The sequence below is a fragment of the Embiotoca jacksoni genome, unplaced genomic scaffold (genome assembly GCF_022577435.1).
Source record: "Embiotoca jacksoni isolate LCO1_2020_lvr unplaced genomic scaffold, fEmbJac1.0.p SCAF_6, whole genome shotgun sequence".
Taxonomy (NCBI): Eukaryota; Metazoa; Chordata; class Actinopteri; family Embiotocidae; genus Embiotoca; species Embiotoca jacksoni.
In genome coordinates this window covers 13,479,328-13,506,740 of record NW_027185414.1, presented here as the reverse complement: position 1 = coordinate 13,506,740, position 27,413 = coordinate 13,479,328, and the positions used below count along the sequence as shown (strand labels likewise).

The window sequence follows — 27,413 nt, the reverse complement described above, 5'->3', positions numbered from 1 at the left end:
AGAGAAGAGTCCATGAAAGCAATGCTGGAGGTGATGTGATTACGGTCCAAAATCAGTATACACCTTTGATGCACATGAGCACACAGAGGTTGTTAGTCTTTAAAACAAAAAATGTATTATAGAAGTATTCACTTTAGTCCTTTGATATTTGCCCCAACATAAAAAAAGACATGTCTTTTTTTTTTTTTTAGATGAGCCACATATCACTATGAGAATCACTACCCTCCGAGCAACATTAAGCAGATGGTAAGGAATTTGGGTGTGTTGGATTTGTAAAATTAAAGTGTCCTAAAACAAATATTTTGTTTCACCTGCACATTTATCTGAACATCCAGGTATGGTATATGGTAAGATGCAGTCTAAAATGTGTCAGAGATGTGTTCATGCAAATTACTTAGTAGTGTTTATTTACTTAATATGCCGTTTTCTCAGTTTCTTACTTTAGAAGGTCAATAAACAATAAATTCCGATTAACAATGGATCTCATGGCTGCTTATTTGTGAGAGGAGTCCCTGTTTGTTACAAATCATAGAACAATATCACTTGACCTTGAGTTCCCCTCTGCACTGCAGGTGTTGAGTGTCTTTCAGCTCATTGTTTTGGTTTTCTGGTCTGCAGCCGTGCTTGTCTTGGTTCTGGTCTTGGTTCTCTCCGCTCTCATTTGGCTACAGCAGGCTGCTGTTTTCAGCAAAACAGCTATGATAAATCCAAAGTACATTATGTACTTATTTATGTTTGCTGGGAAGCTGGCTATATCAAATTAATGTGTCAGTGTTGTCAGGAAAACTTGTTCCACTGCCCAGAATTGACAAAAAAAATAATCCCATATTACATGTTTCGAAACATTATGATGTATTGATTCAATGTACATGAGGTGACTAGAATTAAACTTCGAGAAAGAATGAGAAAGAAATGTATGAGGTCAGTTCAAACAAAGAAAGCATGATGGATAAAAATTTAAAAAAAAAAAGTGACAAAGATGCATAGAGGGGAGTGTCAGCGAGCAAGACAAAGAGACAGAGGGAGGGTGAGCAACATGGAGGGATTATTCACGACTCTGTGCAGGGATTAGCGAGGAATGCTGAGGTCTGACACACCAGAATTTGATCTTGCTCTGGCTTAGTGTCACTTTTCTCTCCTCCACTTCCTGCTGCCTGTTCCGCAGGTACGCACCAGCTACCATTCCATATAAGTTCACTCCTGTCACATCACTCACTTGCCTCTGAATCTCTCTCTGTCTCTGTCTCACTCTCACACATGCCTCACATTTTACCTCACCAAACTCAGACATCGAGGTGTTCAGTAGGCGGTACAGTTAGAATACGATCCAATATGGATTTTCCACCTTACATGCTGCAGCAGAACAAATCCAATGTTTTTTTCTGGCTGGCTGAGGATCATGAACACTGTATTCTTTCCAGATGAAGTGATTGTACCATACATCTCTGCCGAGACCCACATATTTACACACTGCCAACCTAACCAAGCGTACTGTGTGTAAAGTGAAATATGTGATCGCTCCAGTAAAAGCGCATCATGTAGTTCTGACAAACACTTTACCAACCACCTTCTCTGCCTGTGACTCTCTCTCCATCTCTCTTGCAGATCTGAGTTCGACCTGGACTATGACAGCTACCACGAGGACTGCTATGACAGGTATTGTCGTGAAAGCCACGCAGCTCACACACCTTATTGTTTGTCTGTGTGTCACATGAGACTAAAGGAAGAGGCTAAAGAGGATTCTGCATCCTGGCTGTCTCCAATAGTCTCCCCATCATTGTCTGCCACACAGCTGTCTGTCATTCTGCCTTTGCATACTGTCTAGCCTGTTACTGCTCAACGGCCAAGAGCCGGCAGTCACACTGACACACCTGTACACATAGAAATATGTGACCAGATAATCTCAAATATACATTTCTGCATATTTACCCAATTGCACACTTAAATGCACCCAAGTTGTGGGTTTGTTATGTGCAGTCCCATTTACATTGAAGATCTAAGACACAGTCTGAGAAATATAATTTGCATAAACCGCACCGCTCCAAGGTGTGGAAGTCTTGTTGAACTTCAGATGCAATATATTAAGTCTTTCTTGCGTGACATAGCACAAAGTGACCCTAACGTGTTGTGTCTCAGTAAGGTGTTTGGACACGACAAGAAAACAGCAGCTTCAGTGCTGCTTGGCTCGGTTTTTCCACTTTAGAGCGCTTCTGCAGAAATGATGACCCCTGATGAAAACAAATAACTGTTTCATTTTCTGGTGTCTTCACTTTTAATGGAATTCAGGGCATTAGAAAAATTTAGTATCGAAACAAGATAGAAAAGAAAACATTTCACTGAAGGCCTAGGAAAGCTAAAACTCTTCACTTTTAATTGACTATAATTTAAATAAAAGGACTTTTTTTTCTGTTATTAAGACTAAGATTTAAACAAAAATCACTGTCAAACATGGCAGTCTCTGTTATTAAATATCAAAAGTTTCAGGCACTTTTCGTTTAAGTTCTCCATCTTATATTTGCTGTTTGTTAGCTGCCAGAGCAGGTTGACAACAACCGTAAAGTTAAATGACGACTCTCTCGCTAAAATCAAGTAAATTCAGGATATGTTCATATTGTTAACACTTGACTTGGCAGTTAGTTTATATTGTGTGTTGCTACTGTAAGGGCAGTGGTTAGGCAGACAAGGTAGTTAGCCGAGGTCTCCTCAGGGTGGCTCTGTGTTATTGGGCATCCTCTGAAATTGCTCTGGGACCTTCCTACCTCTCACAGGCCTCACTCATAAACACTCCACTCAGCAGATCTGAATACAAGAAGGCAGTCACACTGCAGTCACATCACACGCAAACACACACACACGCACTCAGAATATACAGCACACCTCGTTCTTTTGCTTTTCTCGCACATTTCAATGCTCAATTGCTCTGAGTATTAACTGTCATCTTTTCTTTGTTATATTTTTTCATTTGGTTTTCCTGGCTCTGCATTTTTCTGTCTTTGCTCAGGGGGGAACACTCACTGCTGATTTTCAATTTGTTTTTAACACAGTGCATGATTATTCCCGATGCTGTTGGCTAGCGCTACTGACAGGTGTGTGTGTGTGTGTGTGTGTGTGTGTGTGTGTGTGTGTGTGTGTGTGTGTGTGTGTGTGTGTGTGTGTTGTGTGTGTGTGATGTGTGTGTGTGTGTGGGGGGGGTTATTTATGTGTGTATACACATGTTTGCCTCTGGGTTTGAGTGCGTGGGGACTGTGTGTGTGTGTGTGTGTGTGTGTGTGTGTGTGTGTGTGTGTGTGTGTGTGTGTGTGTGTTATGTGTGTATACACATGTTTGCCTCTGGGTTTGAGTGCGTGGGGACTGTGTGTGTGTGTGTGTGTGTGTGTGTGTGTGTGTGTGTGTGTGTGTGTGTGTGTGTGTGTTTTAGTATCTGTGTTTGTTGTTTGTGCACATCAATACGTGAGAAATGACTGTTTTTGTCCTCTTGTGCAAACACGAAGTAAAGTGTCTTTCAACACACAGATAACAGCTCGAGCTGACAAAGCTGCTTTCCGCGTGGGGTCTAATCCACAGAGACAAACACACTCACACACACGTTTCTGTAATCCTCACTCGTCTACCGTCTCTCATTGTCTGAGCTTTCATTCTGTGAGATGACACTTCAAAGCCGGTGTAACAACACATTGTCTATCTGCCCCTGCAAACCTCTAAAAGACTTTAAATTCCCGTAAGTCTTTGGTCTCCGTGTCTCCCCACACGGACAATGCTCAAAGCCTCTAATCTCACACACTTATGGTGGCCTAATACACTTCATCCTTATGTGGTATTGTGATGTGCATGTGTCTTTGTGTTTCCTGTGGATGTGCTAAGAACACTGTCTGTGCAGAAATCTCTATCAAATAGAGGGGCTTCACAGAATATTCCAGAGAAGAAAACAATATAGACAAATTTTCAGGAAGCCAGGCTATGTCTGTCTGACTGACTGGCTAACTCAATCGGTAAATCTACATTACCGCCCAACTCCAAGTCCTTGCAGCTGACAGCTTGTCTCCCTGTTGTTGGCCTGTTATATACAACAGAGGAGCTTTTCTCTCTCCTGGCTTTGCAGAAACCATTTAAGCAGTTCTCAGACTGTCGTTGATCCAGAAATATCCAAACTGTGACAAGATCCAGTTGGATTGCTGTTACTCTGCAGAATTATAACGTGTCTCACATTATTCTGAAATTGTGATCTAATTTGTAGCTCTTTTGGTTGTTGTTGTTGTTGTTATTTTTAATAAGCCACATCTATAGCTGGTACAACAACAGTACCAGTACATGGCACATGGTAAAAAACATTCTTAGATTTTTCTTTCTCTATAGTTCCAACGCTTCCTGCAGGTTTGCCCAGTGATGATTGGTCAGTTTTGATCCTGTAAGTGTGTTTCACCTGGTCACTGGGTCAGTGAGAGTTGAGGTCATTCTCTTTTTCAATCACAACATCATTTCTATTTCTGCTGAAACACGCATGCACACAGACACAGTGTTGTTTCTGTAACCACAATAGAGGTTGACTGTGATACACCCCCTGTCACCAGCACTACGAGCCCGGCGGGGAGCTATTGATTGGTCCTGACAGAACCAATTACATTCAGTGACAGATAGAGACATGAAGTTGTCCACAGTAGGAGGCGAGAGCAAGAGTTCGACAGTTTCACTCTCTCTGTCTTGAAAATAAAAGACAAAGAAACATAGAATATATACTAAACATCCATATTCATCTATAAAATGCTTGAACTGCCATTTTCCCTCAAGTCTTTCTTTCAATTTTTCTTTTCCCACCTTGTACGATCCCTTTCTATTCTTGATGCTATAGTGCTTCCATAGTATCTGAGTTTTGGTACTTTATGGATGCTGAAACTTTTTCTTTGGATACTTTGGATGCTTTTCATCTCCCCGCTCAATTTATTCATTTTGACCAGTATGTGACTAAATATTTGTTTCCAGCTCCTTGTCTTTCATTAGGATTTCAGATAGGCACTTTTGCAGAAAAATTGCACAAATACACAGACAACATTCCCACAAATACAACAGAAGCACATCTAGCAGACTACAGTGGATAAAGAGTTATTTTTGTGAACTGTATCTTCTTAATTTGCAGGGTGTATGACTACCAGCGTGTGCCAGCATCCCTCTCTCCGCTACCCCTGGGACCCAGTCTGGCCAAGCGTTCCCGTTCCTCCTCCTACTCCTCCGGGCACAGACGCAGTCGAGACAGAACCCACTCCAAAAGCTCCAGAGCCCACTCCACTAGTTCAACCACAGCCAAGTGTGAGTAATTTGAATGGGCTGCAACTGAGATTAAATATCACTTAAGCTTCCCAAAACTGTTTGGTAAAAAGCATATCTGTCTTGATTGTGATTCTAGGCCTAAAAGGAAGGTTGTATTAGATACTGCAGGTTCTCACTGTTCCCTAAAACTCTGGCAAATGGAATGGTCAGCCTGTCTGCATTTAAAATTGAATGCTTAATATGATAAATACATCTGACAAAAAGCAGCCATGCAGTGCCTGATGCTGATTTTATTTAACAAATGGTGCAGTGGGCAAAAAGAGCTGCATTCAAGCCAAGATTGTATGACACCAAATACTTGGGCCAGAGTCAGAAACACATGCGTCTGCCTAGTCTGGGTCTTGCTCCAAACTGGACAACCATTGTCCCCACCAACTCCATCTAAGTGACACACTCCCACTGGCCAGCTCTGAGGGCTGTTAGACTTTACATTGGGCTTTGTGTGGATGCTGTGCTGGTGATCCTGGCTTGCCACTTTAACCTCGGCACGGTGCAGCAGCTTTGCCTTGGTCTCCCTCCATGTGCATTGGACATATAAGTCTTAAACCAGGGGATTAAATGTCCCCTAGTTGTTGCCAGTGCTGGATCAGCGACTTTTCCTGTGGAAATTTGCTCAATTGAGTCAGGCTTAATAGAAGAGACATGCATGCATATCTGCATTTGCAGAGCAGCCAATAGGAAAGCCCTTTCTCTGAAATGACCTGTGATTGGCCTAAAGTTTTCATCATGGGATAGATTTTCTAGAGCCTGAATACACAGCCAAGGAGAGGCAGCCACATGTTCTCTGACTTAAATTGTAGTATGCTGAAACATTGTTATGGAATTTTTACAGTCACATTAATCCCTCAATCCTCTCTTATAATTTACGAGTTATACAAGAGGATTAATATTTACCTACCTTAATAATACCTCTCCCGTGTATGCTACATATGCACCTGGAGCTTGAGATGATTACCTTAGCTTAGCATAAAGGCTACACTTCCAGTCTTATTGTATAGAAATAACACCAGGAAGTCCCTGCTTCTGAACAAAAAATAGTGGTGCTTATAACATTTTGCAAAACCACAATTTACCTAATGAAAAATATGTAACATATTCCTTCAAGAGCTTTAGACGTGCTGCCAGATTTGGTTACCTTTGGACAAATCAAGTCTAGCTGCCTCCCCTGTCTACAATCTTTATGCTAAAATAATCTACAAACAGTGGCTTCATATTTGCTGTACAGACATAAGCACGGATATGTTTATTTCCAAAAATATTAATGAAACTATTGGTGCTGAACTAATAGCGGGTATTTATATTGTTCCAGTGTTTCTACTCATTTCACGTATTAGCTGGATAAGCCTACATTTAAAACTCTCCCTAAAGATATGTTCAGCTTGTGTATTTCCTGATGTCACACACATTCTTTCTCGCTTTCTTTCTCTGCAGTGGGGATGGAGGAGTTGCAGGTGATTAAAAAGGAGCTGACTCTGATAAAGACACAGATTGATGGGCTGCTTGACAGTCTTGACAGGATGGACACACAGAGGAATGACCACAAAGGTGAGAGACTCATTCAGAAAGACAGTGGAGGGAGGAAGGTCTAAAATTGAATGATAGATAATCTATTGGCACATCAAAATCCCTTTTAAGGTGGACTCCGGCAATATGCCACTCTCAGATTTCTGTTTGATTAGCTCCTCCAGTCACAATCCCAATCAAAATGATTCAGGGTCTGTGCTGAAGGGAAACTGGGAGATGGGATGGGAACACATGGATGGATGGAGCCACTATCTGACGAATCAATTATTTTCCTCCAGTCAGGACTTTTTTAAAAAGTTGAACCGAGAATGATACCAGGTTGTGTGTGTGTGTGTGTGTGTGTGTGTGTGTGTGTGTGTGTGTGTGTAAGTTTCAGTATCTCTGTTCGTTGTTTGTGCACTAGTAACTGACTGATGAGGCTTCAGAAAATAACAGCAGCTCACTATACATCGGTAAGTGGTGTTGCTGCCCTCATGTGGACGTCGGATCGTAACTGCGCCTGCCAACAAGAGTAACAGTCGAGGGAACGATCAGGACAAAGCTTCATTATCCTGTTTTAACTGCAGACATAATTAAACTGATCATAAAGAGATACACAGTTTACACCACTGGTTTGGTGCAGACCTGCGATCCCTCAGACACTGCTACACTAAAATGTTCTTGACTAAAGACAGTGCTTTAACCTTGAATCTTGAAGTCATTATCATAACATCAGATTGAACATATATACAGTGTGCAAAAAAAAAAAAGTAGTCTTGGGCCCAATGCAGTACAGCAGCTCTGGATGTACACCTGCAGAAATGTGTGTGTGTGTGTGTGTGTTTATCTGCTTTGAATGACCTTGGGCGATTGATAGCTCTCATCTTCATATTCATTTATTTCCGGCGCTACTTGATTCCCCTGTCTGTCACTATCTAGCCCTGCTGTCTGTCACTATCCTCTCACTATCTCCACATCCGTCCTTCATCGTGTCACTCCCACTCTTGTTTTCTGCTCGTCATCTATAGTACAAAGTCACTGGAGTGCCTTTGACCCAGAGAAAACTTCACAGTCCCGTCCAAACCTAAGCTCGCATAAACCTGTTTTCTCTAATCTCCATGTGTGCATCTGTTTATTCTTGTGTTTCAGGGTCTCCTCTGAGAGAGGACAGTCCAGTTGGCTCACCATACGCTGTGTCAGCCAGCAGCCCAGAGCATTCCCTCTCCTCCCTCTCCCCTCCTAGCTCCCGCCATCGAATCCACAGGGAGAGCCCCAACCTGAGGGAGCCGGATGATGACCACCACACGGTAAATGCACCTGAAGATATTGTGCATCCTTTCAGGAAAGAAAAGAAAAGAAAAAAGTGCAACACAGAAGGACAGCCCTCTTGGTTTAATTAACCAAATTGGTTTCTGAAGATATAAAGACTCAAGACCAAGGGTAAAAAACTTTTTTTTCATAATTTGTCTGAAGCAGTAGTATTTTGTTTGTCCGGATTTTGTGGATGAAGTTTTACAACATATATTAAAAAAAACAGAAATAATAGCGGAAAAATATCTTAATCGAGGGAAACATTGCTTTAGCTTGAAAATCACACAAACAACACAATCAAATGTTTCTGTCTTGTGAGGTGCGAGGACACAAAACAACTATGCTACTGTGGAATTAAATTATACTTGCATAATGAAATTTGACTGGGTCATTCGGAGCTGGCAGTTAATGAAATGCATCTTTGTTTTTCTCTCACCTTCCTGTCTCACTGTCTGTCTCCCTGTTTGTCTGTCACAGATGAGCAACCACAGCTCTGACCCAGAGGAGGAAATATGAAAGAGGAATATGAGAAAGCGTAAAAGACGTGGACTAAGTGCCAAACATGGAGGAAGAGAACATAAACCATCGAGCTAACACCCACATCAGCGGCTCAACAAAGGGTGTACATATCAGATAACCTAATACATTTATCACAGCAGCTTGATTTCTGTGATCATGAGCCAGAAACACTGAGGTGACTTATAAAAAAAACATTCATCTGATTGACATGTATTTGTTTGGTTAGCCTGAGAGAATGAGAGAGAGAGAGAGAAAGTGATCCAATTGAGAGAGTAATTATAAAGAACAGCTGGAGGCAGAGATATGAATTTAACTTACCTACTTGACATTAACCTATTCTATTATATGAGTGGATTCAAATGAACAGCAATACTCCAGTAATAGTCATAATATTGTGGCATTAATCGCTATTAAGTGAAGCAATATAATTCTCTGATTAAGACATTATGTAACAAGCTTACGACTTTATCTTAATCTCATTAAAGGTTTCTGCTGAAAACAGGCAACATGTGTAAGCCAGCACTCACGGTAATGATTTATATACAGTGTTTATATGAGTGTTTCTGCTACTTCAACAGTTTCTCCCAAGAAACAACCATGTGATCCAACAAAGAAAAATCAAAGCGTTTACTCTTCTCTTTTAGAATTCTGTTATGAGGGGCCTTTACATTGACAATAAATAACAGAACCAGAAATATTACAGAAGCATGGGCTGTCATGAACCATGTAAATATCAACTTAAAATGCACGGTTATGTTCAGAATAAGACTACAACTGGAATATTGCGCTCACGTGCAGTAAAATTATAGTCCACTCTATCTCAAAGTAGTTTGTAATGCACACACTCTCAAATGAGACCTTTCAAGAACTTTTTGTGGACACTCCGCTCACAGTCTTTCTTTATTGTGTATCGCAAAGATATCGAAATTTCGCCAGATAATTAGAGAAAAAGAGAGTACAGGTTTGTTTTCTGCTTATAAGTATCAATATGCTACAACGTACTTTAGACAGCGTACCTCTCTGAAAGGCATGTTAGACTTGTCCAACCTTAAGAAATACAAGGATTTTCTCTGCTTTAAGTGTATTAGAGGAATGTTCTAACTCTCTTCCGCTATGTATTTGGCACTTTAGGCTGTGCAAAGGCCCAGGTCAGTGTGTAATACTGTATCATTGTATACTTTACTGTAATTGTTTAGCTCTCTGATTTTAATCTTGCTTTAGGATTTTTCGTGTTTCTTTTTTTTTTTTAAAGAAAATAATGATGTTATGATAATTCTTATGGTGTTACATGTTTTGTTTGCATTCTTAAGATAAGCCAAGTGGAAATACTCATTGTCACAGTAGTAAAAGTATTTTCATATTGAGTATAAATGCAGTTCATGGTGGTGTGTTTTTATTCTAAAAAACCAAGACAGAAACAGAGGAGAAAAGTGGAAGACAAACAAGTGTTAAAAAAAAAACACTTGTGCTGTTTCATCTGATGTTTATTAATTATAGAATTATTGGGTCCATACCATAATCCATACAGAACTGCATAACAAAGCTGGTAAATTGATATCTCCTTGCTTGCATAGAGTTGGAGTGGATCATCATGTGATCACATCTTTTTGAACCCACAACATCTCTTTCCTTTAGTGCTCAGAAGGTTTAACCAAAGGTCAGTCTGACCCTCAGAAGATTGTGCACAGAAGCATTCACAATGCGTGTGTTGCTCTGAGGGCAGCTGTGTGTCATCCCGAACATGATATACAAACGAGACTCAGACTGCAAAATTTTACAACCAGAGCAAGTTGACCATGCGTCACTGAAGAGACAACATGTAAAAAAGGGTAATAATCCAGCAATACGGCATCTATGCAGTCCAGAAAAAGACAAAAATCTGTTTAATCTTTCCAGTCTGTCGTATCATTAGCAGCTCACGGTCCTCCTGATTTACTACACTTTAACAATATTAGGCTCATTTTGCACAAGTCTGAAAAAAAGGCAAAATTACACCAGCAGCCTCTCCTCCACCAGCTACCTCTCCTCCACCAGCAGCTTCTCCTCCACCAGCTGCCTCTCCTCCACCTGCTGCCTCTCTGAAGAACCAGCTTGCCCTGAGAGAGATAAATGAGAGAGAAGAGGACAGATTTACAGAGCTGAGATACCAAGGCCACACGGGGAGAAAAAATAGCCAATACTAGCTCTCAATTTGATTTAGGCTATCGTAATCTTTGACCTTTAATTTTTTATCAATAATGCGACTGATAAGAACAAAGGAGAGAAACAACCCAAACATGGAAGATTCACGTTGTTGGTTGTTCAGAACATTCCCGTTCAATAAATCATATTCGGAGAGCGGGTGGCCACATTTTCTGGCCTCTTTGTTTTCTGTCATTCTCAAAATTATAATAATTTTTCCTCATAATTTGATCAGCGATGCACATCAGGCACATTGCTGTCATGGAATTAGATATCAGCATGTGCTGAGCACTAGAGTTTAATACAGTAGAATCAGTGAGAATCAGAAGAAACCACTGCATTGCTCAACAATCACCATTATTAAATTTGACAGAGCTGTGCATGTTGTCAACGTTTAACTCCAGCAGATCCTTGATATTTCAAAATTTTACAGATGGATTTGATTTTCATTTGAATTGGTGGTTTGAGGTCAGGTGAGGTCCAGTGAGAGTACAGTCAGTGAATTCATTTGAGCAATTCAAGCAAGAACTTTCAGGCTGGGCATTAAGGGTTCATTAACCCTAAAATCAAACATACTAATGTTGTTGCTTTTAATACCATTAATTGTGCTGATCTGCATTGGTCTGAGCCCCACAGCAACTCACTTTGATCATCCATTTCCACTAAGTTCAAAGTGCTGAATACAAAAGGGGCTCTTGCACAACCAGTTTTCTGTTGACAAAAAGATAAGCACACGTGCACTGAATGTCATACTGAATAGGACAGTGTGCAGAACTTCATACCAAACTGATGCGGTTAAATAAACCATAAAATTACATTTCTTGGTTAAGACTGCTGGTCCATTTTGGATTTTATTCATCAGTGCACATGAGTGCGTCCAGGCTGCAGCAACTGAAAGGTCATATTTTGCCTGAAAATAAGGTAAGCACAAAATTTACCAAAAATATTTAACAGAAATGGAGGGTTTTTGATTAAACAAATGTAAATGTAAAGTGATATTGCATTTTGTTATTTACAATTGTGGATTGTACCATAGACTGTATATTCTTAACTCGGGTTGAAGTGACAAAAGCAGTTAAATGAGAGGAAATATCTTGTTATTTGATTTTCCTACAAATGTATATATAAAATTACAACTTGCTTATTTAATTTTCTAGTTTCTTCCAATATCTTAAAGTCAATAAATGACCACCAAACAATAGAAATTAGTTTTCTGGTGTTCTGAAGCAGGATTTTTACTCTGCATTCACAACCGCCACATATTACTTCAAAACTGTATTTTTCTCTGGTACATTTCAGGGTTGCCTCTTTAAATGACAAACTTTCATTACTCATACAGGAAGCAGAAAGCACTTTAGTCAAATGTACACAGGCTACATCAAAATATCCTCCAATGCCAAATTTGAGCTTAGATTTTGACAAGGTGATTGCCTGAAAACTTTGATAGAAGGGTCATATGTACATGTGAAATGAGATGTTAAAATGGTGTCAAAACTGCCAAAGATAATTAAACATTGTGTGAATTCAATGTTGCTGTTGTTGGAAAAATTTGACCTGCAGAAATATGCCAGAATACGTCATTTTGAGTTTGGATGTCATATTTTTTATGTGATTGTTCCAAATTAAAGCTGATCAATTTAAAGTGTTGCTTCCTTGTTCTTAAGACCACATCAATGGCAGGCTCACCTAGTCCTCTGACCACCCACGTACTGAACACTGCAATGGGTGTCCCTGGGTCAAACATGCCCCTCAGCCTTCATCGACAGGACCCCTCCACTGACGCCTGGAATTTGATAACCATGGGGTAACAACCTGAAAAAACGGACAGCCGAGTTCAATTGTTTGTGAAGCTCAAACTTATGTTATCTCAACAGGACCACTAATAATGATGGACGTTGCCCAGGACTTATTACAAAACCATTGTTTACACCAGGTGTGTACAAAGTGCGTTTTGAGACTGGGCAGTACTGGGCGAGTATAGGAGAGAGCTCCTTTTACCCATATGTTGAGGTGAGAAATTACTTTAAGCGGTTTGTGTTGACATCTTACCATCCCCAGATTTCATTCTGAGGTGCACTGTTGCTTTATTTTCTGGTAGCCTCTCAACATTTCTGTAACTAAATCAGAAGATTTGTGTCCTTATTTAACCTGTTGTATGCACATGAGGCAAACAATCTTGACTATCAGTCTTGTAGTTGTTGATGTCTTTAAATTTTGTTCTGTTCCAGATTGTCTTCTCTATAAATGACCCTGGCCAGAAGTACCATGTCCCTCTGCTTCTGAGTCGTTTTTCTTACAGTACGTACAGAGGGAGCTAGAGATCCTTGTGTGATGAACCTCCAGAGGCGACCTCCATCTATAAGCTGTCTAAGAGGCAGGGCAACTCCACCAAGAACTTTCATGGCAGTACCAGCTGGACTGTCACACATATTTACAAGGCCCAAAGCTCCATTTGAATGTTTCTTGTTTAAGTAATGATGTAATTATCAACATAGGCTACCTTTTTCTGAAATGTAACCATGTTGTAAATCATATGCTCTGTACTTTACCATATTATAACATATTGCAAACTGTTATTCTAAGGTGTACAATATCTTAATTATTAAATAAGGTCTCTGTCCAAAACATCAGAAGTCTTTTTATATTTTACACAAAGTGAAACTGACAAAAATAGGTATTTTGTACATATAAATAAATTATATTAAGCTACATATAGCCTACTATGTCCAGGAATAGAAACATCAAATGAATATTTCCCTCATATTCCCCCGTCACATGTTCAAGTCCTCTGGTCCATTGACAGTAACGCTCCTATGAGATCCAAGTTCTGTGTTCGATTGCTTTAGCCTGAGCGTCGGATCGGTTATTTCGAAATTGACTTCTCTCCCCTGAGCTGCGTAGGGCCTTGCCTCTCACAGGACTTCTTCAGTGTGCATCTTAAATTCAGCTTTCTCATCCCGTTTTCACGTTTTAAGTATATATTCTTTAAAAAAATTAAAACAATGGCGGACGACGAATTGGAGAAAATTAGGCAGCAGAGAATGGCGGAGCTGCAGGCAAAGCACGGGGTAAGGACTGTGAGCTGGGAAGCGTGTCCGCGGCGGCCTTTATAAGGAGATGCTGACTTCAGGATGTTAATAGCAAGTGTAGCTAAACCAAACACCACAGCCGAGTTTAACTAGTTTAAGTGTCACTCAGAGGAAACGCACAACTCACTCTTGGTGTAAATGAAGCCTAATGATCTCCGTAGACTGATAAATCACTGTGATGGCTGACATCACTCTTAGCTCTTTAGCTTTGTGTTGACACTAGTCATCGCACACCCCTCTGGTTCAACGTTAACTGATTAAAACATTGTTGGAGTTATAAAGAATGTCTGCTAACCTGATTTTAATTGGACAATGGACTGGTGGGTTTGGTTGGATTTTTTTTTCTTTCTTTAAAGTTAGAATTAAATATCACCACCAACTGTGAGCTGTTTCATGAAGAGTTAACTGAACAATAAGTTTGTTGTCTGCACATAATGAATATTGATACTGAAACTGTATCGCCATTAAATATCTTACAATCCAACGCGTGCTGACAGGTTTATTTAGTAATTCTCCAATAGCCCATGTAACACATACTGTATGTGTACTTCTCAGTACCAAATTATTGTAACTAAACTAAGGAATTGTTTTTCCTAAAATGTCTGTTAACGGTATGTGCGTCTGTTAAAGAACAAATATCAGACAATATTTGAAATCACCTCTATTTTTGTATCACTAAGTGTCTCAGAAATCCTGTTTCGGTTGGGCTCAGGGTTGCTGATACCCTTTTTTTTTTTTTTTTTTAAATGTATTTACCACAAGTGATATTGACAATGATAACGTGATTCACAGAAACAAGTAATACATTATTAAAGATCCACCAGATAGATTAATATAAATAGATACAAACAGTTGAAAAAATAAATCGGTTGATAAAAGTGAGTCTTAAGAAGAGATTTGATAGAAATCTGCACATTAAAAAAAAGATCAGATCTTGGTTAAATGTTGCAGTTGAGCGAAACAGAAGTACAACATATTGGTCAGCTGAGTATCAAAGGACAACTCAGAGTCAAAAATGACCCCTCAGTTGAACACCCTTATCTACTGCCTGGATACTAACTAAATAGCAAGTGATCAGGTGCACCGAATCTGATCTTCATCCATGTTTAACAAATATTACAGTTTGAAATTTGGCTTCGGAAATCTCAGGCTCATCAAATCATCTGATCTTTTATCAAGCGAGGTGCTAAGACACTCATTTTGACAGTTATGAAGCCAGTTTTGCCAAATTTTTGCCATTATGGAAGTTATGGGACTCTTGGCCAATATGAAATCTTGAACCTTATTAGACTATAGATCCTAAAGTTAGTGAAATGTGGAAACACATGTTGTATTTGACGGTGCTGTCTCACCTATTGTATTATTTCAGGAGTCCAATAATCAGCAAGGAGAGGAGGCCAAACAAAGGTAAGAGGTGTAATTCTTTTAAAAGCTAACAAGTATAGCGACTGAATTTTAGTTATCTACAGTACCTACATACAGAACTATTTCTTTATTTCTCAAACAAATACACTCTGAAGAGCATCTGTGTACTAATTTATCTGCAAACTGTTGAGATTATTATTCTTAACGAATACATTTGAAAACTAAATTATTATTACTATACATATTAAACTTATTAGTAAAGCTGTGGGACCAAGCAAATGTTCTGATAGCTTGACAGTTTAATTTTCCTTTTAATGGTCTCTGTCAGTGGAACCATTGTGGTAATTATGCTCACATTTTATTCACAGAGACACAGATATGAGGAACTCTATATTGGCTCAAGTTCTGGACCAGTCTGCCCGTGCCAGATGTAAGTGTGCTCTCAGAGTGATCTTTTAACCTACTGAAAATTCCCTTTGGAAGTTAATGAGGTTTTCTTATTTTCTTTTTTTCAGTGAGCAATCTTGGTTTGGTGAAGCCAGAGAAAGCAAGTGCAGTCGAGAACTATCTCATTCAAATGGCTCGTTTTGGAAAGTTAGGTGGAAAGGTAAACAAATAATCTTCGATGGTTGAAGCACTTTTTGTTGATATTCTTTCACATCCCAGCAGCGAAATAAACAGAATTTCATGTTTTTCAGATTTCAGAGTCAGGCTTGATCGAGATCTTAGAAAAAGTCAGTCAGCAAACGGACAAAAAGATGACCGTCAAAGTAAGTTCCACTGAAAATGTACACGCGTGATTTATTTTCAGTCACTTGTCCTTATAGCATTTCTAAACCCCTGTGTCTGGCAGTTCAACAGACGGAAGGTGATGGACTCAGATGATGAGGACGATAACTAACATGAAACAGGAGCCCTGGACTGAGCCAAGAAATCTGGAGTTGATATGCATTACTGGGACTCTGATAGCACTTGACTAGTGTGTTCCTGTTAGTTAAATCCTGGGATGTCACACTGGCTTCTTTGTGTCTTTGGACACTACGTACCAAGACAGAAGAACAAGGCCATGAGGTTAATGTTGCAGCAGAAGTGGTGGGGGGTAGAAATCACACCGTTTAAAGAAGATTTTCTTTCACCACCTCTTTTCAAACAAGTTTCTACAAATTTGTTCTGCTTTTGTTGTACTCCTGACAGCTCATGACACTGTTCGACTCCTCTTGTCCTTCTTAGTAGTTACTTTTTTTTTTTTTCACTATTGTTGGTGTTTGTTCTTCAAGAAGCTAGGCAAAATGCGAAACACTTGAATTTTATCTAGACTATTCTTTGAATACATTATTTTGTTTTCTATTCATGGTTGACATCCTATTAGTTTTGGAGGTTGGTGCTGGAAATTTTCATGTTGCTTACAAAGGTTTACATAAATATATATTTAAAAAAAAAGCCTTAAATTTGAATGTTTGTTTTTCTAACAAACCATTTCTAAAATAATCCTTGATCATAAGAGTGTTCAACCCCTATGAAAGAGTTCAATTTGGGATTTTACACATCTCATATTTTATTGAGTTGAATAGAGAAAACTGCAGCATCAATAGACAGCATCCGCACCGCCGTTCTGTATGGATGGTTCACTATTATTTGCAGAAAAAGTTCACATTTTGAATTTCATTTCAGAAACAAGAGTTAACAGATTGCCAAATGTATCCAACTACTTTTCAAATAAAAAGCATGAAAGAGGAATGGCATCACATATATAATTTTATCTCTATAGAATTCTTTGTTATGGTCAGTACCACGAGAGCTAATAAGCAAATATATAGGAATGAGGCATCGTTGCATATCCAAAGGGACACATCGAGAGAGACGTCTCATTCTGCAAGAAAAGGAGTAACTATATGGTTCAAAACTTGGTGTAACTCCTGTTGTGAAATTTTGAAGATCCTTTGAAAGGATGAAAGTATTTCATCCTTTACAAGTATTTGAAAGTATTTCTTTACAAGTTAAGGTTTTGCATTTTTCAAATTTAATTAAGAGTATTTAAATATCCTCAGCATGTACCCAAAGTAACAAAGTCGAAGAGTTCCTTTTACAGACAGATTTGCCCCCATCAATGGTAAACTCTAGGATTATTAATAATAATGTATAAAGCAGCATTTCAATGTTGTTATTGGTCACAGTGGACCTCATTTTAACATTCATTTTGATAGTTTACTGTATATTTAATGAGATTACTTAATGTTTTGTGTGTAAGTATTGAACAGATTAACGTAGTAGAGCAAAGAGAACAGTTTCCCTCTGAAATGTAGAAATACTCAAGTACAATTGCCTCAAAATTGTTCAATGCAAGTCCTACTTTATCTTTCTGCAGCTTTTGATATAGGCCTACAGTTATTTATAGTAAATCAGGTTTTTTATATATATACATTACAGTTATCATTTACTTTGCAGAGGCTGTTATATCGTTTTTATACTCCATATAAATAGACTTGAATGAACCCTGCTTCTGGTGAAACTAACTAAACCTAACAAAGTGTGCGGGTTGGTCTCCGTCCTTGCCCGATTTTCGCACGACCGTGGTCAGATGATCTCTGATTGGCTTTGCAGACTTTAGCTCGGCTGTGATTGGTGGCGGGATGAGCCACATGTTCACTATCAGCCAATGAGATGAGCCCGCAAGGAAACACTACTGTAACGTTGATTTAGCCACATTGTGTGTGCTAAACACGAGCAGAGTCTGGTACAGTGTGTTTTAGAGTATTCAGGCCGGTTCATCTTTAACACAAACATCGGTTTAAGTACAGAGCAATGCCGGAGGGCAGTATGGACAAGCCGAATATAGTTACGTGCACCGCTCCCGTGAATATAGCTGTCATTAAATACTGTAAGTATCGCCTCGACCTCTTTTGAAGTTAGCTCACTTATCGGGTTTGTAGCAAAGAAGACGAACCCCTGTCTCTTAGATAATACTTAATTAAAGTCTCCTTCAATACTGGTCATTAAAGGGATGAATAACTGCTGAGTATATTTATATTATTTCATTGTATCATTCTGATAACTGTTGTGCACTACTTAAAACTTACCTACTTTTCAGGGGGGAAGAGAAATGAAGAATTGATTCTACCTATTAACTCATCTCTGAGCGTCACATTGCATCAAGACCAGGTATTTCTGTCAACCATATTCTCATCAGGCTGTGAGCTTAATGTCTGAAGGTAAAACAGTCATCTTTCTCAATGTCCCTTTCGATGAGGTCTCTGGTCCTGGCCAGAACTACTACTGCTGTGTTTTCCTGACATATAAAAACTCCGTAAATCAAAGTGTAAAAAGAGGCAATTGAAATGAATTGGCATGGTTGTTGTTTTTGACTGTTCTTGTCATATTGGATGGCCAGTCTTGAAATATTTATACCCACTTGTGCTATTTCATGCAGTCCTGTAAAACGATGCAATAGACATTTGTGTGACATGGTTTCTACATGAGGAGGATTTGAACAATGTCACTAAAACATTGCAAGATATCTTGAATACATGATTCTGATTATAGACCCAAAATTTACCGGGCCTTTAAATGGCATGTGGACAAGGGGTCACGTAAATGGTGCCATTTGACATGCACATATTTAAAGGCTTAATATCTAACAATGTATTGGTGACGAGTACGGTCTGATATAAATCTGCCATGTGTTACTTCTTCTGTTCAGCTGAAAACGACCACAACAATTGCAACCAGCAGATCATTTCAGCAGGATCGAATATGGCTCAATGGCAAAGAGGAGGACATAAGACATCCAAGACTGCAGTCCTGTCTGAGAGAGAGTGAGTCCTGTCTGTTTTCATTTTCCAATTAAAACCAATCAGAGGACAGAAATGGTGAGTTAGAGGGATTGCAGGCCACAGTGTAATTTTTTTCGTGTGTTCTTTGTTTAGTTCGACGTTTAGCACGAAAGAGGCATAATGATGGAGAACTTATTTTGGACTCAACTGGTTTGTCATGCAAAGTCCACATTTGCTCTGTCAACAACTTCCCCACTGCTGCTGGACTTGCCTCTTCAGCAGCCGGATTTGCTTGTCTAGGTGAGTGTGTGTGTGTGTGTGTGTGTGTGTGTGTGTAAGCTATTTTTTCAATTCATGCCTTAAAACACATCAATGATACCAGAGTACTAATTGAAAGCCTGACCACGTTTCAGTATAATAAGAAAAGTTTAAATGTTGTATGTGTTTATCAATTCTTCAATATAAACGGCAATGTCAATTTTAGGTTTCTTTTAATTATGCGGAGACATTTTGTTGTATAAAGAAATCAAATTATTATAATTTCTTGCCCTTTGTATCTCATACATTTGATAATTGTCATCTTTTTGCCCTTACAAATTTGTTGTACCCCGTGTTGCAGTTTACACCCTGGCTCGGGTGTTTGGAGTTGAAGAAGAGTTGTCTTGCATTGCTCGCCAGGGCTCAGGCAGCGCATGCCGGAGCATGTCTGGGGGTTTTGTCCAGTGGATCATGGGAAACAAAGACGATGGAAAGGACAGTCTAGCCCAGCAGGTGGAGCCAGAGAGTCATTGGCCCGAGCTCAGAATCCTTGTACTGGTGGTAGGTTTAACTGTGTGAAGGGGAGTGAGACTGAGTGTGACAAAAAGTGAGAATTAGGTCTGTAATGTGCTGGCATATTTGTGCATGGAGAGAATGTGTCTTTACTAGAGCAATAAACAAACACTTTCTTTGAAAGCCGTTAAAACTTTAATCAGCTGTGATTTTTGTCGCAGGCCAGTGCTGAGCGGAAGCCAGTCGGCAGCACCTCTGGGATGCAAACCAGTGTACAAACAAGCTGTCTACTAAAGGTACTTTGTTCATCTTCTGCTGTGCATTTCAATATATTAACATAACTGTCAATGCTGTTAGGAGTGATGATTACATTTAAACCCAAATGTTTTATATTCTCAAGAGATTTAAGTCCCATGATATTTGTGTGTGTGTGTGTGTGTGTGTGTGTGTGTGTGTGTGTGTGTGTGTGTGTGTGTAGCATCGAGCTGAGTCTGTCGTCCCAGGCCGGATGGTAGAGATGATTGAGGCAGTGCAAAGAAAGGACTTCCCTGCATTTGCTGAACTAACCATGAAGGACAGTAACCAGTTCCATGCGACGTGCCTCGACACATACCCCCCCATCTTCTACCTCAATAGTGTGTCCCAGCAGGTCATCAACTTGGTGCATCGTTACAACAGGCATTACGGGGAGACAAGGGTGAGCAACTTTACAGCTCTGTTCCTGAGAAAGCAGAGAAAATATCTGTGTCGTCCAGCTCTTGGACTAATATGTTAACCCAGTGTTCCATTCATTCATTTGGTGTTACTTTACCCTTTTTAAATACTAGGTATTGCATTTCTGCGTATGATAACGCCAGTCTGACAATGAAAAGAAGCAAAGTACAATTTTATTTTCTAATGGATTCAAATAATTAAATGCATGAAAGTAGTAAGAAATATATGGCTGCTCTAAAAGGTACAAAACTGTGAAAAATAGTTGGCAGTCAGGTCAGTTATACAGCACACTATTTTAAATTAATGGGGCTAACATGCAAATTACAAAGGTACTTCAAGAGTTCTTCAGATAATTTGTCTGTGTTGGTGTTTCATTCTAATAATAGTTTACTTCGTACTGTATGTATACGCCTTGCTTAGGTATCGTTGCTATTGAGACACACACACACACACACAGACACACACACACCCTTTTGTCATGAATTAGCCTCAATTCACGCAGCTGCATTTCCGAGATGGTGTAATGAAGATGTGAAACTTGTGAGGTGTTTTTTAAACTGGGGAACACGAAACTCCCTCTTTTTATGACGGTCACACTCTGTTTGTTTCCTTGTAGGTGGGCTACACTTTTGATGCAGGGCCCAATGCTGTGATCTTCACTCTACAGCAGCATGTTCCTGAGTTTGTGCGGGTGGTTCAGCACTTCTTCCCTCCGGAAACCAACGGAGAAGAGTGAGCTAAAAGACTGACTCAAATTTACTGCTTAGTCCTCTAAAGACACTGTTGCAATACAAACTAATTATTCTGTCTGAAATATATAATTAAGAAATATAGTTAACATACAGTACAGTGGATTCTTTCCCTAAATTTATTTGAATAAAATAAAACTTTTTGCCCATAAGCTTACACTTAGTGAAACATTTGAAAACTATGATTGAAACTGTTTGGAAATTATTAAAAATCCCAAACTGACATCTTTCATTTACAAACATGTTCAGACGCTTTGCTGTGGCCCTCCAAACTGTGCTCAGGTGCATCCTGTTTGCTTTTATTATACTTCAGATGTGTCGAGAACATGTCAGGGTAGAAATCAAGTCATGAAGTCCAAACAAATCCCTGTAGATCTTGGTCATAAAGTTGTAGCTAAAACAAAACAAAAAAAACAGACAAAAAGAAGCATCTCTAAAGCGTGGAGAGTTCCCAGGACTACAGTGGACTCAATGGAGTAAGAAGTTTTGAATCACCAGGAGTCTTCTGAATGTTGGCCATTGGGCTAAATTGAGTGGTCAAACAAGAAGGGGCATTGCCAGTTCACCTTTCAGCATGACACTGACCAAAAACATACAGCCAAGACAACACTGGACTGAGTTCAGTATCATCTCTAACTGTTGTTGAGTGTCCCAGTCAAAGTCCAGACTTCACTGTATATAAATACAACATTACAGCAAGATAGACGGTGCTTTTAGACTCCATTTAAACTGTTAAACTACATTGCTCCTTATCAAGGTGGGTTTTCTTTCAGCCACTTTGAAATGTGTCATTGAGTGTTTTTTCCTTCTCTGCAGCTTCATTAAGGGTCTTCCTGTCAACCGTGCTGCTTTTTCTGAGGAGCTGAAACAGGCTATCGGTCTGGAGCCCATGCCAAAGGGAATAAACTACATCATTAGTACCAAGGTATACACATACTCTCAGAAGTAATCATTGTAACTCAGTTCTTTTATCAGTTTACTATAAACAGAAACTGAAAATCAAAGGTTTTTGTTTTGGATATAAATGTCTTCATGTGTCTATCATACGGCTGAACAATGTACAGTAGAAATACAGTGTGCGATATGTTAGGTGTCAGATTGAAGTACAAATTTAGATCTATCTCCACATTTCCTTTTGACATGCTTTTACGTAACATTGTGTTGCATGACTTTAGTTGATTGTGGCAGCACACATCCTGTTATAGTGTACTTCCTCTGCCTTAGTTATGGAACGACCTGCCAGCGGTGATCAGGGACGCCAACACAATTTTCTTTTAAGTCACCCTTAAAAACACAGTATTTTAGACTTGCCTTTTGTTGACTGCATTTTATTTTATTGATTGACTGTTTGTTTTTTGTCTGTTTTACTTCTGTTGTATTTTATCATTGTATTTTATACTGTTGCATTTTGTGTTTTAAATGTAAAGCGCTTTGTAACTTGTTTTTGAAAAGCGCTATAGAAATAAAGTTATTATTATTATTATTATTAATATTATTATTACTGAAAGAACACTAGAGAGCCAATCCAGTCTTTGACCTTTGAATGTTTTTATTTTATATGTTTATATTTCTTTAGGAAAAGCATTTAAATCATATGCCTGTATCAATGTTAACATACAGCCACACAGATGATGAGTTTGTTCTTTAATATAAGTGACATTATCTTTTTTTTTTCAGGCTGGACCGGGCCCTTGTGTCGTAGAGGACCCCGCTCAGCATCTACTTTCATTTGATGGGTTGCCCAAGAAAACTGTGTGACGCTCCGCAGCCCGGAGGAGATGAGTTCTACTGACCAATGAAAACTTAGGCAGAGATCAAATTCACATTAGTCACATGTAATCAAGGGTTTGTTTTGAACAAATCACAGCAATATCAGGCACCTTCCTACATTTCTCGTATCTACAGGTATATACTCTTTTACAGGTGTTTTTTTTTAGTGTTCAGCTGTAGATTCTCATGCTTGATTCTCAGGTAGTAAATAAATGGATACTCTGCACTAATCCATAAATAGTTTACCACTGCAGCTGACCTGTTATTCTCTAACCTGTGTGAGAAAATTATTGTGTACAGAGGGCTTTGAGTGTGTGTACTGTGTGTATTCATGTGTTTAAGGAGACTGTTGTGATTATGGTCACTGTTGGTTTCCATCTTGTTAAACACCCTTTCAGATCTACTGGTACTTTAGATATGTCAGTTATATAGTGTAAATTAAAATGAAATATATTTTAGTCAAAATAATTGTTTCTTGTTTGTCTTTTGTCACTTCATTATCATATTCAAGTTTGCTTGTGCTTTTTTGTTATCAGCAAAAAATATGGAGAGTATGAAGCTAAAATCGGATTTTCTGTTGAATATGCCAAAATAACGATTTTAAAAGCAGAAGTAATCGGAATAACTGAAATACCGTAAGAAGCATAGCAAGTGTGTTTTATAAAAAAAAAAAAAAAAAAAAAAAAGTATCATCTATGAAAACCAAAATCATCAATAAACGGGGAAAAAAAAAAAAAATCGTATCTTTGTTCACCTTCCTAATGGCCGCCTGCAGACAGACAGCATTAAGCTCCTCGGCTTGCGTGTAAGATTAAATTGAGGGACTGCTCCCGCCTCGTTTGTTCGTCTACCTGTCTTGGCAGGTGGAATTTGTTGGCCCATCCTCTGCCGCGGTTGTCCCGCATTTTTCGGAAATGACGACTGCAAAATGGGGACTGGCTAGCGTAAGCCCGGCCTCCCTGCCTACAGACACACACATACACACACATCACACCTCGTAAATACGTTTTGTTCCTTGTAGACGCCACTTAAGTCGTAGACGCCGTCGTGAGAGTTTCGGCTGACTGCAGAGGGCTGATAAGGTGAACAGGATGGGGAAAATAGAGTGGGCGATGTGGGCCAATGAGCAGGCTCTGGCTGCAGGCCTCAGTGAGTATCAAAACTTTTACTGACTACTGGTATTTACTGAGTTTATTATACATAAATGTCTAATTAATTACATCAGCGGGTTAATTTAAATAGAATATTTTCAGAAGGAATTACACTTGTAGCCAGTTTGTTGAAAAAGAAAAAAGGCTTACATCTGTGTGGAGTCATAACATAAATAGTTGGTTTTTTTTCAAGTATTTTATTTTTAATTTTACCTTCCTGCTTCCTTCTTTCAGTTCTCCTCACAGGAGGTGTTGTGGGTGTGAGTGGACAATTCAGAGGCTGGCAGTTTGCTGCTTATGCAGTGTATCCTTTATACTTTGTATAAACCAAAACTTGTTTAATTAAACAAGTTTAATCTAATGAGGTGAGGCAGAGGTGGTTTCTGTTTCAAAATGAACCAAGGCTTATTCTCATGTAGCCATTATATTACAGTCTTACTTACACTAGCTTGCTGTAGAAGAATTAATACAAATCATAAGCTTAAAATCACTGATGTGATTTAGGTGAGTAAAATGTGATGAAGTGAATTGGAGCCACTACTGGTATAGTGTACATGTATTAACAGCATTTTTAACAATAGTTTTATATGTACATGAAGTTGAAATACTTCTGGTATGCATAATAAATAAAGCATTAAAATAAATTACACATCACATTTACATTTACATTTATGTAATGAAACAGCCTTAACAGATAACTAGTGCTGCTGGGGCGTTTGTGTGTCTACTTGAGTATCCCCGGAGCAAGAGGGCCAAGGGCACAAGTGTGGCGAGACCGTAAGTGATGCTGTGTAATTTAACGCTCTTGCTACATATGAGCTGTATTTTTATAGACAAGTTTTGTGATGGTCGTCTGTAAAGCTCCTTGTTTGCTGCTGTGTCTTGTTTTCTCTCAGGGGCCAGTACTGCTTCGCAGTGTGTGTAAAAGCATTTGGACCATTGACAAGGAACTACTATGTCAGGGCCTTTTTACTTGCTGGGTGAGTTCATTGTCTCAGCCACTTTCCTTTCCTGGACCGCATTCCTCTTCTTCATACCTCTAACTCACATTCAGTCACTCTAACAAAAGACTTATAACTTCTCATATTTTTTCCTCAAATTCCCTTTGTTTTTCTCTTTCTCAGACTCTGTGTACCCGGAGGGTTCATGCTCGCTACTGTCCTCGGATGTGTCTGCCTTGGTATTGCCAGCCTCATCTACTTCGTAGTAAGTTGGTTTCTTGGATCATATTAAAGTTAAGTTAAATATTGTCAACTTTGATAAAGCTGTTTACTGAAGAGGGAAGAAGCCAGTTGAGAGAAACAAGGAAATAGTAACAAGGAAGAGATTGTTTCATTACTGGCACTTCTGTTGTGAAATCTGACCAGTTCGGGGTGTGACTTAATTCTTCAACAGCTAAAAATATAGAAAGCAAAGTCATGGAGCTTTCCAGGCTGCACTATTTCAATCATTATTTCATACAACTGTGAGTGTACCAGAAAAGTGCCACTGTTATCATTGTATTATTATTGTTTTTCAGATTTGAACAATTAGTTTCAGCCATGCTTAATCTAATCTTACATTAGCCGACCATTATTGACTTGTCGTCTTCTTGCTCACTAGGCAGCTATCCGAGGTGAACACTGGGAGCCCATTCTTCCACGGGAGGAGCCCCCGAAGCCAGTTGGAGAGAGTATCAAGAAACCTCCTCAGAATCCACCTCCGAGACCTCCCCCTGAGATGCGCAGGAAACAAGTGAATGATCTGGAGGGAGCAGCCTATGATAACCCCATACCTGTTACTGCCGATGAATAACCTGTCCAGTGGTCCATCCTTAGTATCCCTTTCCCTCAAAACCAGACACAGCGGCTTCACCAGACTCTGTGATATCTGGATGAACAGTTTAGTAAAAGTTTGGGACTAGACAATGTATTTGGTACACACCTTCTTACCTCAACTTGCAGAAAAATGCCAGAAATGCTAGAGGAATGCTCGAGAATTCAAAGAAGAAAGGGTGAAGTGAATGTCGTATTTTGTTTTTAAATGATTAGAAACGCACCTCAGAAGATAAATGTAGAGGCTATAGCAGCGAACTGGCAACCACAGACATACAGTATATTGTCAATTTAGAGGGCTGTTGAAATGCAGGTGTTTACTGCTCTGATAAAAGTTCAAAGCAATACCCATTTTCTGTTCCAACTACCATTTATTTTAAGTTGTTTTGCATCCAAAGCATTGTGTAACCATGCATAGACCTTACATAATGTTTGATGTACTTACATTGTGTCCTAACCCCTGTGTATGTGTGTATTTATTGAAGGCAACTCATCACAATATGATGGCTGTATCAAGCTGATATTTGCCATTTTTACTTTTTTTTTTCTGTCTGTATTTTTGATGTCTTGTAAATGAATTGCTTGAATCCTGTCAATTATCTGTGTTAGGTTTATGCTCTCATGTTGTATCTTACAAATTTCCACAGAAAAATTATTTTAAGAAATTACATTTGCAACTTCTCTGTTTCGCAAACAACTGAATTTCAATACATGAGAATTTCCCTTTCTCAGTCTCAAGTATTGTTTTTTTCTACACATTTTTGTCACAATGCCATCCATTGTTGGCTTAAGATGGAAAGAAATCTAAGATTTAGTTGGCTTAGGTGCTTGTTGTCAGACAGGTTTTGCATGTTGGTGTTATGTCTTATCTCAAGTCTCAAAGCTTTTTATTGTTGATCACAGTTGACCTTTTAAGCAGCTGACATCTGTGTGGAGACACAGAGGTACTTCCTCATTTCAGTTTGTCAGTTAAGGTTAGGTTAGGTAGTTACTTTATTAATCCCCGAGGGGAATTTTTTTCCGCTACAGCAGCATACAGAAGCAATAAGATAATAATAGAATAATAGAAAAGCAATAAAATAGCAGTAAAAATATAAAATATAAAATGCACAGTATATACAGTACAGTATATATCTATATATATTATATACAAACAACCAAGAAACACAGTCAACAGTGTTATTGTTATGTGATGTATTTTGCCAGAGGTGAGTTATTGTACAGTCTTATTGCGGTCGGCAGGAATGATCTCCTGTATCTGTCCTTGTGACAGCGGAGCTGGAGGAATCTTTTGGAGAAAGTGCTCCGCTGTCCCTGCAGCAGGTGGTGGAGAGGGTGGACAGGATTATCCAATATGGATAATAGTTTGTTCAGCGTCCTCCTC

General features: G+C 39.1%; 5 protein-coding genes across 6 annotated transcripts in view; all 5 read left to right on the top strand.

Moving 5' to 3' along the window:
* The window catches only part of LOC138213195 (heterogeneous nuclear ribonucleoprotein C), a 38,562-nt gene extending 28,532 nt beyond the window's left edge, over window positions 1–10,030 (top strand). The window contains exons 3-7 of one of the 2 annotated variants that reach the window (XM_069174126.1): window positions 1,606–1,656; window positions 5,132–5,301; window positions 6,754–6,867; window positions 7,975–8,132; window positions 8,614–10,030. In XM_069174126.1, the coding sequence (XP_069030227.1) occupies window positions 1,606–1,656; window positions 5,132–5,301; window positions 6,754–6,867; window positions 7,975–8,132; window positions 8,614–8,652 (532 nt within the window). In that variant the 3' untranslated portion in view covers window positions 8,653–10,030. Of the gene's footprint in view, window positions 1–1,605; window positions 1,657–5,131; window positions 5,302–6,753; window positions 6,868–7,974; window positions 8,266–8,613 lie in introns of both variants that reach the window. The other variant, XM_069174125.1, reaches the window with a different exon arrangement.
* A 1,314-nt stretch (window positions 10,031–11,344) lies between these two features.
* On the top strand, window positions 11,345–13,451 carry uraha (urate (5-hydroxyiso-) hydrolase a). Its single transcript, XM_069174127.1, has 4 exons — window positions 11,345–11,757; window positions 12,501–12,640; window positions 12,711–12,846; window positions 13,065–13,451. Exons 1-4 carry the CDS (start codon window positions 11,704–11,706, stop codon window positions 13,152–13,154), a joined length of 420 nt encoding a protein of 139 aa, XP_069030228.1. The 5' UTR covers window positions 11,345–11,703; the 3' UTR covers window positions 13,155–13,451.
* A 247-nt stretch (window positions 13,452–13,698) lies between these two features.
* On the top strand, window positions 13,699–17,027 carry pdcd5 (programmed cell death 5). The gene is made up of 6 exons (XM_069174340.1): window positions 13,699–13,904; window positions 15,295–15,332; window positions 15,659–15,720; window positions 15,806–15,897; window positions 15,989–16,060; window positions 16,144–17,027. The coding sequence occupies exons 1-6, from the start codon at window positions 13,839–13,841 to the stop codon at window positions 16,189–16,191; spliced, it is 378 nt and encodes a 125-aa protein (XP_069030441.1). The 5' UTR covers window positions 13,699–13,838; the 3' UTR covers window positions 16,192–17,027.
* Window positions 17,028–17,713: 686 nt separating this feature from the next.
* On the top strand, window positions 17,714–23,531 carry mvda (mevalonate (diphospho) decarboxylase a). The gene is made up of 10 exons (XM_069174213.1): window positions 17,714–18,168; window positions 18,379–18,449; window positions 18,988–19,102; window positions 19,214–19,360; window positions 19,680–19,879; window positions 20,053–20,127; window positions 20,310–20,528; window positions 21,162–21,277; window positions 22,111–22,219; window positions 22,972–23,531. The coding sequence occupies exons 1-10, from the start codon at window positions 18,093–18,095 to the stop codon at window positions 23,050–23,052; spliced, it is 1,209 nt and encodes a 402-aa protein (XP_069030314.1). The 5' UTR covers window positions 17,714–18,092; the 3' UTR covers window positions 23,053–23,531.
* A 542-nt stretch (window positions 23,532–24,073) lies between these two features.
* Window positions 24,074–26,756, top strand: cyba (cytochrome b-245, alpha polypeptide). The gene is made up of 6 exons (XM_069174214.1): window positions 24,074–24,213; window positions 24,450–24,519; window positions 24,918–24,992; window positions 25,112–25,195; window positions 25,340–25,421; window positions 25,818–26,756. The coding sequence occupies exons 1-6, from the start codon at window positions 24,156–24,158 to the stop codon at window positions 26,007–26,009; spliced, it is 561 nt and encodes a 186-aa protein (XP_069030315.1). The 5' UTR covers window positions 24,074–24,155; the 3' UTR covers window positions 26,010–26,756.
* Window positions 26,757–27,413: the final 657 nt, after the last annotated feature.

What these genes read in the sequence shown, in the direction of transcription:
- uraha (XM_069174127.1), top strand. Translation starts at nt 11,704, where the DNA reads ATGAGTGCGTCCAGGCTGCAGCAACTGAAAGGTCATATTTTGCCTGAA. An exon ending in TGGAATTTGATAACCATGGG is followed by an intron (nt 12,641 to 12,710) that starts GTAACAACCTGA and finishes TTATCTCAACAG; the next exon opens with GACCACTAATAATGATGGAC. An exon ending in CCTTTTACCCATATGTTGAG is followed by an intron (nt 12,847 to 13,064) that starts GTGAGAAATTAC and finishes GTTCTGTTCCAG; the next exon opens with ATTGTCTTCTCTATAAATGA.
- pdcd5 (XM_069174340.1), top strand. Translation starts at nt 13,839, where the DNA reads ATGGCGGACGACGAATTGGAGAAAATTAGGCAGCAGAGAATGGCGGAG. An exon ending in TTGGAAAGTTAGGTGGAAAG is followed by an intron (nt 15,898 to 15,988) that starts GTAAACAAATAA and finishes CATGTTTTTCAG; the next exon opens with ATTTCAGAGTCAGGCTTGAT. An exon ending in ACAAAAAGATGACCGTCAAA is followed by an intron (nt 16,061 to 16,143) that starts GTAAGTTCCACT and finishes TGTGTCTGGCAG; the next exon opens with TTCAACAGACGGAAGGTGAT.
- mvda (XM_069174213.1), top strand. Translation starts at nt 18,093, where the DNA reads ATGCCGGAGGGCAGTATGGACAAGCCGAATATAGTTACGTGCACCGCT. An exon ending in GCAGTCCTGTCTGAGAGAGA is followed by an intron (nt 19,103 to 19,213) that starts GTGAGTCCTGTC and finishes TTCTTTGTTTAG; the next exon opens with TTCGACGTTTAGCACGAAAG. An exon ending in AGCCGGATTTGCTTGTCTAG is followed by an intron (nt 19,361 to 19,679) that starts GTGAGTGTGTGT and finishes CCCGTGTTGCAG; the next exon opens with TTTACACCCTGGCTCGGGTG.
- cyba (XM_069174214.1), top strand. Translation starts at nt 24,156, where the DNA reads ATGGGGAAAATAGAGTGGGCGATGTGGGCCAATGAGCAGGCTCTGGCT. An exon ending in GGCACAAGTGTGGCGAGACC is followed by an intron (nt 24,993 to 25,111) that starts GTAAGTGATGCT and finishes GTTTTCTCTCAG; the next exon opens with GGGCCAGTACTGCTTCGCAG. An exon ending in AGGGCCTTTTTACTTGCTGG is followed by an intron (nt 25,196 to 25,339) that starts GTGAGTTCATTG and finishes TCTCTTTCTCAG; the next exon opens with ACTCTGTGTACCCGGAGGGT.